The following is a 15,197-nucleotide window of genomic DNA, read 5'->3' on the forward strand; positions in this document are numbered from 1 at the left end:
AGTGTGTGAGGAGGGGGTGCGTGTGTGAGGAGGGGTGAGTGTGTGAGGAGGGGGGTGCGTGTGTGAGGAGGGGTGTGTGTGTGAGGAGGGGTGAGTGTGTGAGGAGGGGGTGCGTGTGTGTGGGTGTGCGTGTGAGAGAGGGTGGGCATGTGAGTGGAGGGGTGCATGAGGCAGCAGGTATGTGAGGGGAGGAGTGCCACTGGTGCATGCGTGCGGGGGGCACATGTGGGTGTGTGTATGTTAATGAAGGAGAGGAGACTGTCACCTGGGGGAGACGGAGAGAGGGGTCAGGCTGGAACTGGGAGCTGCCCTGAGTGGAGGTGGACCAGAGGAGAGGGAGGGAGGGTGTTGAGAGTGGAGGTGATCTGAGGACCTGGGAGGCAAGAAGATGCAAAGAACTGGAGGAAAGGGCTGGGAGCAGTGCAGGTAGGGGTGGAGGAGACAAGGCTGAGAGCCAAGAAAGGGAATGCCTGCTGAAGAGCAGGGCGGAGGGCAGACACTTGTGGCCAAGGGACCTCTTTGAATCTGAAGTGTGATGCGATGGGATCCCCTTAGGAATGGAGACTAAGGGAGCTGTAAAGAGATTGGGGTATGAAGAGTACAGCCCCTGGAAATTGTGGTGTTGAGAGAAAATGTCCTCCTAAGACTAGGTGATTGATTTATTTGAAGTACGCAAAAACGTGGGGCTTAGAGAGACACCTTCTAGGAGGGGGATAGTTAAAGGAAAAGGGATTTTGAGGCAAGTGAAATAATTTAGGTGAATGGTAATTGGTCTCAGAAAAGAGAGTGTTTGAGTCAGGAATTCTTGGAGAAAAGGATTTTGGAGAGGAGGGAGAAGTTCCTTGGTTTAGAGGAGGTGTTGGTACACCTTCCAGGGGTGAGTTGGGTCTGTATATAATGTCACAGGATTGATGACCAGGCAAGGACTGGGAATTTTATCTTCCAACCAGAAAGAGTGGAAAAAATTTACCTCTTTTTATTCTCTTGTTTTCAACAACCTGTTACTGCAAGGACTTGAGATCTGTAGATCCTTGAATTTGGGTATATTCCTCTTATCATATCTTTTTTTCTTGCCATTTCTTTAGAGTGTGAACATGGCTACGCCTCAGCGTTCCCCTCCATGCCGAGCCCCCGGCTGCAGCATTCAAAGCCCCCACGGAGGTTGAGCCGGGCACAGAAACACAGCAGCGGGAGCAGCAACACCAGCACTGCCAACAGGTAGCAAGCTGGGGAGGTTTAGAAAGGGCAGCTGGAGGGAGGGAGCACATACTCAGGCAGAAGTGCTGGCCCAACTGACCTCAGTTCTCTAATACCGAGTCTAGAGCAACACTGAACAGCCAAATGGGTGCCTTTCCCACCATCCCTCGGGATTTGGCCCTTTTAAAATGATAAAGTCTCGGAATCATAACCTACCTTTGTGTAGAAGGGAAGAAATAGAATCTGGAAAGACAACCAAAGAAGTTCTTGCTGGGGATTATTAAGTGGAGATGTCTGTGACTGTGAGCGATAGTAAGTTCAGAGACCTGGCAGCATGTGTCCATGCATGCAGCCACATGCTAAATGCAATCTTGGGCCAGCTTTAAACTTGGATGATCCAAAAATTTTTAAAAATCAAAAATAGCTCAGGCAGGATATAAAACAGAATCAAGGGTTTTGTCAAAGGAATAAAAATATTTAGGTAGAGTAGGAAGTTAGTGGGCACAGTCTATTTTTTTTAAGGATGATAAGATTGAATTGGGAGCTTTTAAAGCAAAAAAAAAAAAGAAAATGGAAAAGAAAGAAGGTGCTTATTCTTCAATCAAAACAGAAACTTAGAAAATGCTTACTTGGCTGTACTCAGACATAGTTGACTTCTATTTTTTTTGAAAATTTTTGGTAGTGTGTGGCTCTCTCTTCAGTGTTTTTGTTCTAGAGGGTCAGTGAATTCTAAAGATTCATCTCATATGAAGTTTTCAAAAGTCCAGTCTTAAAAGAAAGTCAAAATCAACAGATGCTTGCCTTTTCCATTGATAAAAGGAATTAAATGAGATCTTTTTTTTCCAGAGTTTGGTCTAGAGAATATAAGCATTCATTTTGGAGGGGCACAGAGCAATCTCTGGGTAACTAAGTTTGCCTGAAGACTTTGGAGAGCTCCAGACAGGAAATTGGATAACACCTGGGGAGGTGGATTGGGGAGGGGTCAGGAGTAGGGGCTCTAACTCACTGATGCAGAAAACTTGAGGTTCCTATATATAACACAGCTCAAAATGTTGGATCTTCGCACTCTGGATTACTGAGGCACATCACTAGGATTCACTCTTCTTTCTCTGACTTATCTTTAAAGCTGTGTTTCCTTTATGGCTTCTATTCTTCATTAAGACTATTCTGTGTATTTTAAACAATTTAAAAAATTATAACAATAATTAGCCGTAAGTGTAATATGCTGTATTTATGTTTATGTGTGGATCTAGAGGGTTTGTTGTGGTATGGTAGGTTTGGGAAGAAAATACGTAGTATGATATGCAGCATTAAACAAAAAGTACGTATAAATTTTCTTGCCCCTCACGGTTTCTCTGGTTAAGGTATCGTCAACTAAAACCTGTATTCAGGAATTTATGAGTTTTCCAATCCATGTGTAGGTTAAAAAAAAAATTTTTTTTTAACTTTGAGACATGGGAGAAATACCAGGTAGGAAACCAAACGTGGATTCTGCCATGCTGCAAGTATTTATTGTTTCCTACTTTCTAGAAATCAAGTATATGATCTCATTACATTTTTTCTCTGTCCTTTACTGTCATCATAGTAAATTGAGGGATGAACTATGTACTCACCAAGGTCCCGCCTTCCCCTGAAGTTCTGTGACACTGATTTATTGACAGTTTTAGAGATCAGTTACTATATTGGTTATTCAGTACACCACCCCATCATTGCAAATGTGACATTTTTACTAACAACTCAAGGATTATAGAGGTATAAATAAGATGTGTATTTCTAGATTTTACCAGTTATGTTACAGGTCATTAATGTCTTTGTCATCTGTTGACTTATACTTTGCTTAGCTTGGGGTTTTGACTAAGTGATGTTTCTCTTTCATGCTAGTGTTCTTGTCAGGATTCTACTATTGTGTGTGGGACCACATTGCTAATTACTGTGTATTTTAGCACAGCATGTCAGAAAATTTATAACACTACACGTATGCCATGTTGTTCTTAGTACCCAAGGGAAAATAATTACGTGTACATTGGACCACCTAAGACTAAGTAAAGTAATTTTTCATGGGAATATAAATAGTAAGAAAGAAAGAAAAAGAGAGAGAGAAAGAAAAAGAGATTTTAGGATATATTATCTCAAGGTCGACCCATGTGTGGGATTTAGGGTGGGGCCTTTAGATGAGAACTAGTATGTTAAAGTGGAACACTAGAAATTATTTCTCCTTACCATTTAAGATTTCTGCTTCATGGAGTAGGGAACCAGGGATCAAATTCTAATACTGGGGTACTTGGGAGATAGTGTTGTTGTTTCATTTGTAAGGGAGCACTGTAGACTCCCTGTTAACTTTAAGCCTATTACAGGATTTAATAAAGATTTTATTATACTGGTTGCATAAAGCAGAAAGAAAGAAAACTTGTAAAAATTTTCATTTATTAGTCATCTGAAACAAGGAAAGGAATAGAGTTGATGAGTATATGCCTCTTATTTTCCTGATCAAAAAGCTACCTATATGGAAGTTGCTGTTCTTATGCGTCTTGAACATTGATCTCTTGTATGTCATAAAGTGACATTTGTTTCCCTGACATTGTAGCATCCTTAAGATATAATGTTGGTTGACTTTTCCCCCCCTAATATTCTCAGGTATAATATGATATTCCTGATATAAAATGTTACTTTATAAATTTATGCTGAGAGTTGACTCATAATATTATAAATTCCTATTCCTCCTTTCTCCCAAGCCTTGAAACCTTACTTTCATAGAAGTAAAAAGGAGAGAAAATGAGTGATGTAATGTGAGTTTAAAAGCATGTACCTTGAAAATCCCAGTAATTTTATCATTTGGGATCCTTTTAACAATTAGGAGGTGGGATCTGTAATACATAATTATTTTTTAAATTTATGGTTGACTTTACTGTAGTCTTGGTTCATGGCCTTCTGGCACACTTCCAAAAATCACCCTTGCTAAGATGTTATTGCTGTTAGAGAACTGGCTGCAGTTGCTATCTGGCTTATTGAGTAGTATCAGATAAGTTCAAATTCCCAGCTTCTTTACTGTTTGGTCTCACAACTGAAAAATATTAAGATCTGTCATCTTTAAAACTCTACTGACACTACTGTACATGGCTTCAGCGTAACACCGATTTCCTCCTAAATATCTCTTGAGCCTGCCTTTTCTCTTAGCTTCGTTACTACCCTCCTAATCCAAGATACTATCACTCCTCACCTGGACAGCCGTTGCGACCTCCTGACTGGTATCCCTGCAACCACTCTTGTCCCAAATATAATTCTGATGAATTATATTGGCTAGCCTTCCTTCAGTTGCTTCAGTATACCATGTTTCCTCCTACCTCAGGGTCTTTGCACATACTCTGTTCTCTTCTGAGAATCATTTTTCTTCCCCTTTTGCCATGTTACCTCTATCTAATTACACTCTTACTTCAGCTCAATAATAACTTCTTCAGGGAAGCCTTTTCCTCATCTGCCAAAGTAGAGCAGGTATTCACATACCTCATGGCATCCCTACTTTTCCTTCACTGTTTATCACAGTCTATAGAAATACAGTTATCTGATTGATAAATTCATGTCTCATTTATTGGACTAAAAACTCCATGAAGGCAAGGATTGAATCTCTTCTGCTTAAAGATTTATCCCCAGTACCCATCACAGTGCTCTGTACACAGTACATGTTTTTGAAGAATGGAAGGTTTTCAAACTCCAAGTAGACTGTCCTAAATTGGAACTGAGTTTTTCTTTTGTGCCAAGTATTATATTAGACTCTGTAAGTAGAAATAATGGAAGAATGTGCAACTCCTGCTTTGGCAAACTCTGATTACTTTGTGTTCTGAAGGATATTAATGATAATACATCTGGAAAGGAAAACAATATATAGTATTTGAAGAATAAAAATCTTCAGATTACCAGTTCTTTTAAACAGGTATGTTATTGTAGACTACAGAATGCTACAATTAATTTTAAAGACTACTATTGTCATCCTGTGTCATGAGAATTCAGTGATATCAGAACTCATATATGCAAAGAACCGTAAGTCTGTCAAATATTGGCAGTAAATATTGGTATGCGCTTGTGACACGCATATAGTAATTGTATTATTTTAAGGTGATCTACAAAGTAGTAAGTACAGGCATACCTCATTTTCTTGCACTTCCCTCTATTGTGTGTCACAGACACTGTGTTTTTTACAAATTGAAGGTTTGTGGCAACCCTGCCTTGTCAAGTGATGGTAAGCATTTTTTAACAATATTTTTGAATTGAGATATGTACTTTTTTTTTTTTAGACATAATACTATTGCACATTTAATAGACTATAGTAGGGACTTCCCTGGTGGTCCAGTGGTAAAGAATCCGCCTTCCAATGCAGAGGACACGGGTTCGATCCCTGGTTGGGGAACTAAGATCCCACATGCCGTGAGGCAACTAAGCCCGTGTGCCACAAATACTGAGCTCGTGTGCTTCCACTAGAGAGCCCGCATGCTGCAAACTACAGAGCCCACGCACCCTGGAACCCGAGCGCCACAACTAGAGAGGAAAAAAAAAAAAAACCCAGCACGTCACAACTACAGAGAAGCCTGCGTGCTGAAAGGAAAGATCTCGCATGCCTCAGCAAAGATCCGGTGTGCGGCAACTAAGACCCGACGCAGCCAAAAAAAAAAAAAAAAGACTATAGTATAATGTAAACATAACTTTTATGTGCACTGAGAAACCAAAAAATTTGTATGACTCACTTTATTGAGATATTCGCTTTATTGCAGTGGTCTGGAACCAAACCCATGATGTCTCCAAGGTATACCTATACCAATTTACGGTTGAATTTTCAAGTTGATGAAAAATGTCTTACATTTTTCAGCTGCAGTATTTCAGTACTATGTGCTAAGATTGATGACATAAAAAACAAAACTTTCCTTTTGCTTGTAAGGCTTTAGTTTAACTTTTCTTAAACTACAGAATGATGAAATGTTTTAGTCTTATTTTAGAGGGAATGATGTACTGTTATATTTTCAGCTTTATATCCTTTTTGTCTGTCTTCTTCATGGATTATTAGGGATTTTTTTGTTTTGTTTTGCAGGAGCGGGGTGAATTCTTTTTCTAGTATAGTTGTAGAGGGTTTTTTTTCCCCCTAGTGGAAGTAATTTAAGATATATCTTCAGTTGTTATTCTTAAACATGTACTTATTTGTTCACAGAATAATAGAATGAAGCCTTATTTTTATTTTTGTGAAATTTCTTATTAGTCTATATTTTTCAATTTTTCTATATTAAATAACTAGTTGCTGAGTTTTTGTCCAGTAGAGAACTCCCAAAGTTTCAGGACAAAAGTGGAAATTAGTAGCAGTTAAACTCTTAATGATATTAGTGTTGTTCTTCAAGTACTTTCCAAATGTTGAGTGATGTGATCTGATGTGTTCTGTGATATTCTGTCTTCCACTAAAACCAAGTTTAAATGAAAAATTCTCAAGAATTATTTATATACCTCAACAAACTCAGATTTTCCATTAAATGCTTCATTGAAGCATAAGTTTGCTGTTGTTGGGTTTCTTAAGAATATATCCCCCTGTGGAAGTATCGTTTGAAGGAGACTTGCATGATCATGGCTTGTAAGTTGGTAGGACAACTCCTTCTGTTCCTATTTGATGAGAGGCCTTTCGCCAGAATATTTATGTGATACTGTAATATAGACGATCACAAATCATAGAAAGGGAATTCAGGATTTCATCTGGTACAGCTCTCTGTTTTATGAAGGTAAGATATTATCATATATTTTATGGTTAAAGCTCATGTGGCCTAGAGATGCTTAAGGGATTTTTGTTCAAGCCTTATAGCTATAAGTGATGGTTAAGTTTAATATCAAGACAGATTTTAAGCAGTATATGCATAATTCTAAGCAGGCAGGAATGTTAACCTGAAGAAAGCTTTCTCTTCTAGTTTTTTCCTTACAAATTAAACAGCATTGCCTCCTTTTGGATATATTGTAGCATGATTCTTTGTCATTTCTTAAGTGAAGACAGTTTCCCCAATACTAATCTAATCAAAGAGGTTTTGTGGTGTGGTTTGACAAAATATGTATCCAGATCTCATTTCTGTTCAATAGTGCTAATGTAATTTAAGTATGCATATTTTTTTTAGATTGTTTTTATTTTCATTTTGGCTTCTGACATTTTAAAACACTGGCAGACTTTTCTTCCCCGTGTGTGTGTGTGTGTGTGTGTGTGTGTACACATATGTATACCATCTTCATTATCATCTAACACATGTTATCAAGTAAACATATAAATACATTATTTCAAACTATGATGAGCTTAATAGAGAAAAATAGAAGATCCTGTGAAGGCCATAATAGAGGACCTGATCAAGTTTGAAAGATGAAAGAAGGCATCTCAGTGCTGTGAACCTTTGCAATCCTGCTTTCACTTACCTTGAACATTTTTTCAAGTTCATACACATCTGTTAAGTCGTTTTTAATTACAGCATGATATTCTACTTCATGTGTGTACCATAATTTGTTAAGCCAACCATCTGTTAATGACGTTTTTAAAAATATTTATTTATTTATTTATTTGGCTGCACTGGGTCTTAGTTGTGGCACGCGGGCTCTTTTGTTGTGGTGGGCGCACTCTTTGTTGCGGCACACAGGCTTCTCTCTAGTTGTGGCCCATGGGCTCCAGAGCGTGCGGGCTCAGTAGTTGTGGCATGCAGGCTTGGTTGCCCTGTGGCATGTGGGATCTTAGTTCCCCGACTAGGGATCGAACCCCTGTTCCCTGCATTGGAGGGCAGATTCTTAACCACTGGACCATCAGGGACGTCCCTGTTAATGACATTTAAAATGTTAATTTTACACTACTTTTTCATGCCATGCAGGGCTACTATGAACATCTTTGTACAGATACTTTTGTGCATTTGTCCACCTACATCCTTAGGATAAACATGAAGAATTAGAATTGTTGGATCAAAGGGTAGAATCCATCTTCAATAACACCTTGCATTTAATATGCTACTTGTGTGCAAAGCCCTTTAACATACATTATTATTTCTTTTGAATTTCAGAACATTTCTGTGAGGTGAAGTGGAATTTATTTCTCTATTTTTTTGATAAGGAAACTGGACTGGTATGCACAGTACAACTAGAAGATGAGAGAAATCCCTGCAATTTGTTTCTCTGGAATCAGCAAACAGTCCTTAGTAATAATTTACTTAAAAACTAAGACTCAGTGACTATAACCTGAAATTTATGTGTTTTACTGTTCTCCTTTTCTGCTCTGGGAAATGCCTGAAACGTGTGGTCTGCACCTGCTGTTTTAATGCCTTACCACCAGGGTTCTTTTTTACCCTTTGCAATTTGCTTCCTTATTTGCTAGCTATTGAAACTGCTCTCTTAAAATAATTTGTAATCAAATTTATTGAACTTACACTATAGATATAGAACTATTGCTGTACATGCTTCCCTACCATAGAGGAGCTTGTGGTATATTTGGAAAGATAGTGTATATAGTAAAAATGATAAATAATACAAATCAGCAAGATGTTATAGACAGGGCCATTTTTATTTATGTTGGATGATGGTACAGAGAGTAAATAGCTTAAATTTATAGAAAAAGGTTATTATGGAAATGCTATAGATTCACAATATATACTTGTTCATTGATTAAATTTAATGTGCATTCAAGGAGACATAGGGATTCCACCACATAGAATTAGAGAGAAATTCCTTATGTTTTATCTAAGTAATGAATTTCTTATAAGAGAAAATATTTGGTTTAGTAGATAATTTTGTTATTAATGTTACTGCATACATTTCAGGGGAAAGTGTTACGGATTTTCTTTTTATTTAGTGTTATGACATTGGGTAAAAGGGTTTCCATGTGGTATTTATTTCCTTGTCTTTGTTTATCATGGGAAATATTTTTGCTAGTCTTTTGAGAACACTATGTAAACACCATTTGTGGAGGCCACATGACGAGCGCTTTGAAGCCATTTGAAACGAGCATTTTTAAATTATAGAAGAATATAATTTTAGTCTTTAGTCAGTCATGTATTTTGATAAAGCAACTGATTTTCCTTTACTCTTATTTTGATTAATTAGACAGGGGCAATTTAGGATTCTTTTTGAGGAGCTATAAAGAACCTTTCCTCTCATGTAATAAAAGACTAGAGAGTAAAATGTGGTAAGTTTGCCTTGGTATTAGAAGAAGTAAATTTTCAGGTTTTTAATTTCGATCACCATAGTCCTGTGTGATCTTCTATAGGAACAACAGAACAAAAGTGATCTTTAGTCTCCACAAAAACTCTGGATAGTGTATTGTCATTAATACTTAGTCTGTTGGATGGTTTTTTGTAGTCTTTGTTGGTAACAGTAAATGCACATAAGTTACAATTTAAAATTTAGATTTCTAGGCCTGGCTCTTAAGTTTTGGTGTACTTAATTTTATCATTTTAATATGTTACCCAATCAGTTGTCCTTTGGAAGGCAGGTTACATTCCTGAAAATAGCACTATTAGTCAAAAAGAAGTATTTGAATCTCATTTTTGTATAGAATCATTGTTTATTGCTGGGAGGGGGGGGTTACCAAAAGCTCAGAGTCTAATATTTTAATGGAATTTATCACAAACACCATATTTAATCCACTGACTGTTTAAAGAAACAAAATGATTTATTTGTATAAAATTTAAACATGCTTAAGTGTGTAGAAATTAGTTTAAAAGAATTAACGTGGTGGTTATCTAACATTGTAAGAATATAGTGCCATAGTGTATGGTATATAGTTGCAATTTTCTTAGTAAGTCCTGCGTTATTTTTGCTATTTTTGTTATTTTTACTTTTTGCAAAAATTGGATGATGGAATGTGAGCTACATGAGGGAAGAGACTTTGAAATTTTAGAGTACTTATATTCCCAGTGTAGGCACTCAATAAATCCTTACTAAGTAAATGAATGGCTGAATACTTTGAGCATGATTATGTAGACCTGAAGGTACTTTTTAATGAAATGTTGATATAGTTTTGAGAAGACTTTTAGAGAAACTTAGGCTTAATTGATTGTTTTGTACAAAACTGATCTAGGGATGTTTAATATCTTTATTCTCATCGTCAGTTTATTTGTAGCAGGTAAACTCATTGGAGACAAAGTTGTTTTTGTTTTGTTTTTTTTAGCATTTGAGGTTAAGACCCATATTATCAGAAATAGCTGAGTAACATGTTTCTTTTATTCTTTTAACAAACATTTTAAGTATCAGTAGGAATTTAATATTAATTTATTAAGTATCAGTATGTGCGTCATACTGTTGGCCACAAATGTGAAAAATCATTTGGCTGTTAGTGGTAAAGTGTAACAAGTGTGAGGCACTGTCCTGTAAGATGAAGGTCTCTTATTCTACAGGAGTCCACAGGAAGACTTGAACATGCATGGTCATGGCATTATTCATAATCACCAAAAGCTGGAAGCAATTGAAATGTCCATCAGCTAGTGAATGGATAAACAAAATATAGTATATTGTACAATGGAATACTACCCAGCAATAAAAAAGAAAAAATACTCATACATATGACAAAATGGATGAACCACAAAAAACTTATGTAAACAAAGTCAGATACATAAGAGTACATATTGCATAATTCCATTATATGAAATTTATAAGGCAAAACTATAGAGGTAGAAAGCAGATCAGCAGTGGGTGAGGGGTGGGAGTGGAGATTGACTGGAAATGGACATGAGGGGACTTTTGGGGTGATAGAAGTGTTCTAAAAGTGGAATGTGGTAATGGTTACACAAATACGTAAATTTACAAAAGCTCATTGAATTGTACACTTAAAATGGGTGAATTTTATAGTATGTATCAGTAAAACTTAAAAAAAAGATTGCCTGTCTTATTTATTGCAGTAAGATAATGAAGGGTCTTGGACATAAGACAAATGCTAAAAAGAACTAAAGGTAGAATGAATGAATGAATATTAAGCAATGTTTCCTTTATTTTTTTCTTCCAGTTTATTGAGATATAATTGACATACAGTGCTATATAAATTTAAGGTGTATAGCATAATGACTTACATCATGAAGTTATTATCACAATAAGTTTAGGGAACGTCTATCATCTCATACAGATACAAAATAAAAAGAAAAAAATTCTTTTCCTTGTGATGAGAATTCTTAGTATTTACTGTCTTAACAACTTTCATGTATTACAAACAGCAGTGTTAATATATTAATCATGTTGTACATTACATCCCTGGTACTTATTTATCTGATAACTGGAAATTTAAATATTTTGACTGCCTTCATCCAATTACCCCTCCCGTCACCCCCGGCCTCTGATAACCACAAATCTGATCTCTTTTTCTATGAGTTTGATTGTTTTTGAAGTATAATTGACCAACAACACTATGTTAGTTCCCAGTGTACAACATAGTGATTTGTTATTTCTATTCATTACAAAATGATCACCACAGCATTGATTCCTTTAAAACTTGAAATAAACCAATAAGGAGTAGGGAGTGTAGTCAGTTGGAAGAAGGCACTTCCACTCTCCTGCAGCAACCAGAACAAGGAAAATTCAGCTATCCTGCCAACCTCTCCTCCCTTACTCCCTTTGAGAATCACTTTTCTATGTGATATATTTCCCTTAGACAGGAGGATTCTTTGAAATAGATATATGTATAACATCTGTGTCTGCTTCTAGTACTATAGTGAGGAATGGAGTATACTAACAATGAAAATTGGGATCTATGGGCTTTCTATTATGAGTAGTGCTATTAATTATGGTACCGTTTGGGTTTTTTTTTCCTTCAACAAATATCTACTGAATGTTTATTTCATGCCTGACTCCTTCCTGAAATACTGAATTACAATTTGGAAGTCCAGTGATTTAGGAAATCACTGATATTTTTTCCATTTTCAAATATTTTTAGAATGTTGCTCTGTAATAGAATCAAATAATGAAGCAGTCTAGGTAATTAGTGGTTTGTCTTTTTAAATGCCTTGTTTTAACTTTTGAAAATTTGTTTAAGAGCAGTCATTTTAATCTTGAAAATTCTCTGTAGTTCCCAATATTGCTTTTACCTAAGAAGTGATTATTTCACAAATATTGTATAACTTTAGTATGTATTTAGATGCGTCTTAATTTCTGGCACTAAGATAAAAGTTAGTTAATACTAAATGGCTTACAAATTAAAATAACATTCCTCTGCCTCATCTCTCCCCATCCAATTTCTGCTTCCTAGAGGCTACCACTTGCAATAATTTAACAGTTTCTTCTACTGTTTGCCTTTCATATTTCTAAATTAGGAACTTACCCTGCTTGTTATCTGTTGACTTCCTGTTATGAAGATGAAGATTTGACTGTCTGTACTCTTGACTGACAGCAGATTAATCATATGCCAGAAATGAAAAATAAATTTAAGTAGATGAAAGAACAGATATTCCCCAAAGCGCTTATGTTTTTAAATTATGCACTTTCTAGTAATTTGTATTATTAGTCTTCTAGAATAAGGAATTGATGTTTTAGTCTCATTCCTGAATACTTTGTGGTAGATTAGAGTATTGCCTCAATTGTAGGATGAGGTTTATAACTTTAAAAAAATTTTTTGATGCAGTGTAATTTCTATACAGTAAAATTCCTCAATTTTTAGTGTATGAGTCAGTGACTAGACGTGTATACAGTCATGCAACCCCCAACACAATTATGATACAGAACTTTTTTTTATCATCTCAAAATATTATTACCTCATGCCTCTATAGTCAGTTTCTAAGCTCCACCTTCTGATCTGTTTTGTCACTACAGTTTTGCCATTTCTGGAATTTCATATAAATGGAATCATGTATATACTATTCCGTGTCTGACTTCTTTCACTTAGCATGATGTTGTTTGAAATTCATTCCTGTTGTCCTATGAATCAGTAGCTAAGTCCTTTATATTGCTGAGTCCATTGTATGAATATGCCACAGTTTGTTTATTCATTTAGCAGTTGATAGACATTAGGTTGTATATAGTTTCTAGCTATTATAAGTAAAGATGCTACATACTTTTATGAACAGGTCTTTCTGTGGACATAAGTTTTCATTTTTCTTAGCTACCTAGGAGTAGAATTCTGGGTCACATAGTAAGTGTATATATAACTTTATAAAGAAACTACCAAACCATTCTCCAAAGTGACTGTACCATTTTACATCCTGACTAGCAGTGTAGGGTACTTCCAGTAGCTCCAGATCCTGGATAGCACTTGGTATTGTCAGTCTTTTAAATTTTAGCCATTCTAGTGGGTGTGTTGTAGTATCTCACTGTGTTTTATTTTGCATTTTCCTAGTGATTTTGAATATCTTATTGTGTGTTTGTTTGCCATTGATATATCTTCTTTGGTGAAGGGTCTGTGTCTTTTGCTTTTTACTTTATTTAGTTGTTTGTTTTCTTATTGAGTTGTAAGAGTTCTTTGTAAATTCTGGATACAAGTTCTTTGTTACATATGTGGTTTACAAATGTTTTCTCCTCAGTGGTTTGCCTTTGTCATTTTCTTAACAGTGTCTTTTGAAAAACAAAAGTTTTAAATTTTGATGAAGTACAGTTTACATGTTTATCTTTCATGGTTCATGCTTCTTTTTTTTTTGAATTTTATTTATTTTTTTATACAGCAGGTTCTTATCAGTTATCCATTTTATACATATTAGTGTATACATGTCAATCTCAATCTCCCAATTCATCCCACCACCACCACCCCCCCCGCCAGTTTCCCCCCTTTGTTTCCATATGTTTGTTCTCTATATCTGTGTCTCTATTTCTGCCCTGAAAACCGGTTCATCTGTACCATTTTGCTAGGTTCCACATGTATGCGTTAAAATACGATATTTGTTTTTCTCTTTCTGACTTACTTCACTCTGTATGACAGTCTCTAGATCCATCCACGTCTCTACAAATGACCCAATTTCGTTCCTTCTTATGGCTGAGTAATATTCCATTGTATATATATATATATATATATATATATATATATATATATATATATATATATATATATATATATATATATATACCACATCTTCTTTATCCATTCGTCTGTTGATGGGCATTTAGGTTGCTTCCATGACCTGGCTGTTGTAAATACTGCTGCAGTGAACATTGGGGTGCATGTGTCTTTTTGAATTATGGTTTTCTCTGGGTATATGCCCAGTAGTGGGATTGCTGGGTCATGTGGTAGTTCTATTTTTAGTTTTTTAAGGAACCTCCATACTGTTCTCCATAGTGACTGTATCAATTTACATTCCCACCAACAGTGCAAGAGGGTTCCCTTTTCTCCACACCCTCTCCAGCATTTGTTGTTTGTAGATTTTCTGATGATGCCCATTGTAACTGGTGTGAGATGATACCTCATTGTAGTTTTGATTTGCATTTCTCTAATGATTAGTGATGTTGAGCAGGTTTTCATGTGCTTCTTGGCCATCTGTATGTCTTCTTTGGAGAAATGTCTATTTAGGTCTTCTGCCTATTTTTGGATTGGGTTGTTTGTTTTTTTAATATTGAGCTGCAAGAGCCATTTGTATATTTTGGAGATCAATCCTTTGTCCGTTGATTCATTTGCAAATATTTTCTCCCATTCTGAGGGTTGTCTTTTCGTCTTGTTTATAGTTTCCTTTGCTTTGCAAAAGCTTTTAAGTTTCACTACGTCCCATTTGTTTATTTTTGTTTTTATTTCCATTACTCTAGGAGGTGGATCAAAAAAGATCTTGCTGTGATTTATGTCAAAGAGTGTTCTTCCTATGTTTTCCTCTGTTTTATAGTGTCCAGTCTTACATGTAGGTAATCAAAATCCATTTTGAGTTTATTTTTGTGTATGGTGTTAGAGAGTGTTCTAATTTCATTCTTTTACATGTAGCTGTCCAGTTTTCCCAGCACCACTTATTGAAGAGACTGTCTTTTCTCCACTGTATATCCTTGCCTCCTTTGTCATAGATTAGTTGACCATAGGTACATGGGTTTAGCTCTGGGCTTTCTATTCTGTTCCATTGTTCTGT

At 36.0% G+C, this 15,197-nt stretch overlaps 1 protein-coding gene across 3 annotated transcripts in view; it reads left to right on the forward strand.

Annotated features, from left to right (window-relative positions):
• MXI1 (MAX interactor 1, dimerization protein) overlaps nt 1–15,197 on the forward strand; it is an 87,426-nt gene that overhangs the window by 18,587 nt on the left and 53,642 nt on the right. For all 3 annotated transcript variants that reach the window (XM_082408469.1, XM_082408470.1, XM_082408471.1), the window contains exon 2: nt 1,086–1,218. In XM_082408469.1, coding sequence (XP_082264595.1) covers nt 1,086–1,218 — 133 coding nt within the window. The remainder of the gene's footprint in view (nt 1–1,085; nt 1,219–15,197) is intronic.

This window comes from Balaenoptera borealis, assembly GCF_965194805.1.
Source record: "Balaenoptera borealis genome assembly, chromosome: 10".
In the NCBI taxonomy this organism is placed as follows: Eukaryota; Metazoa; Chordata; class Mammalia; order Artiodactyla; family Balaenopteridae; genus Balaenoptera; species Balaenoptera borealis.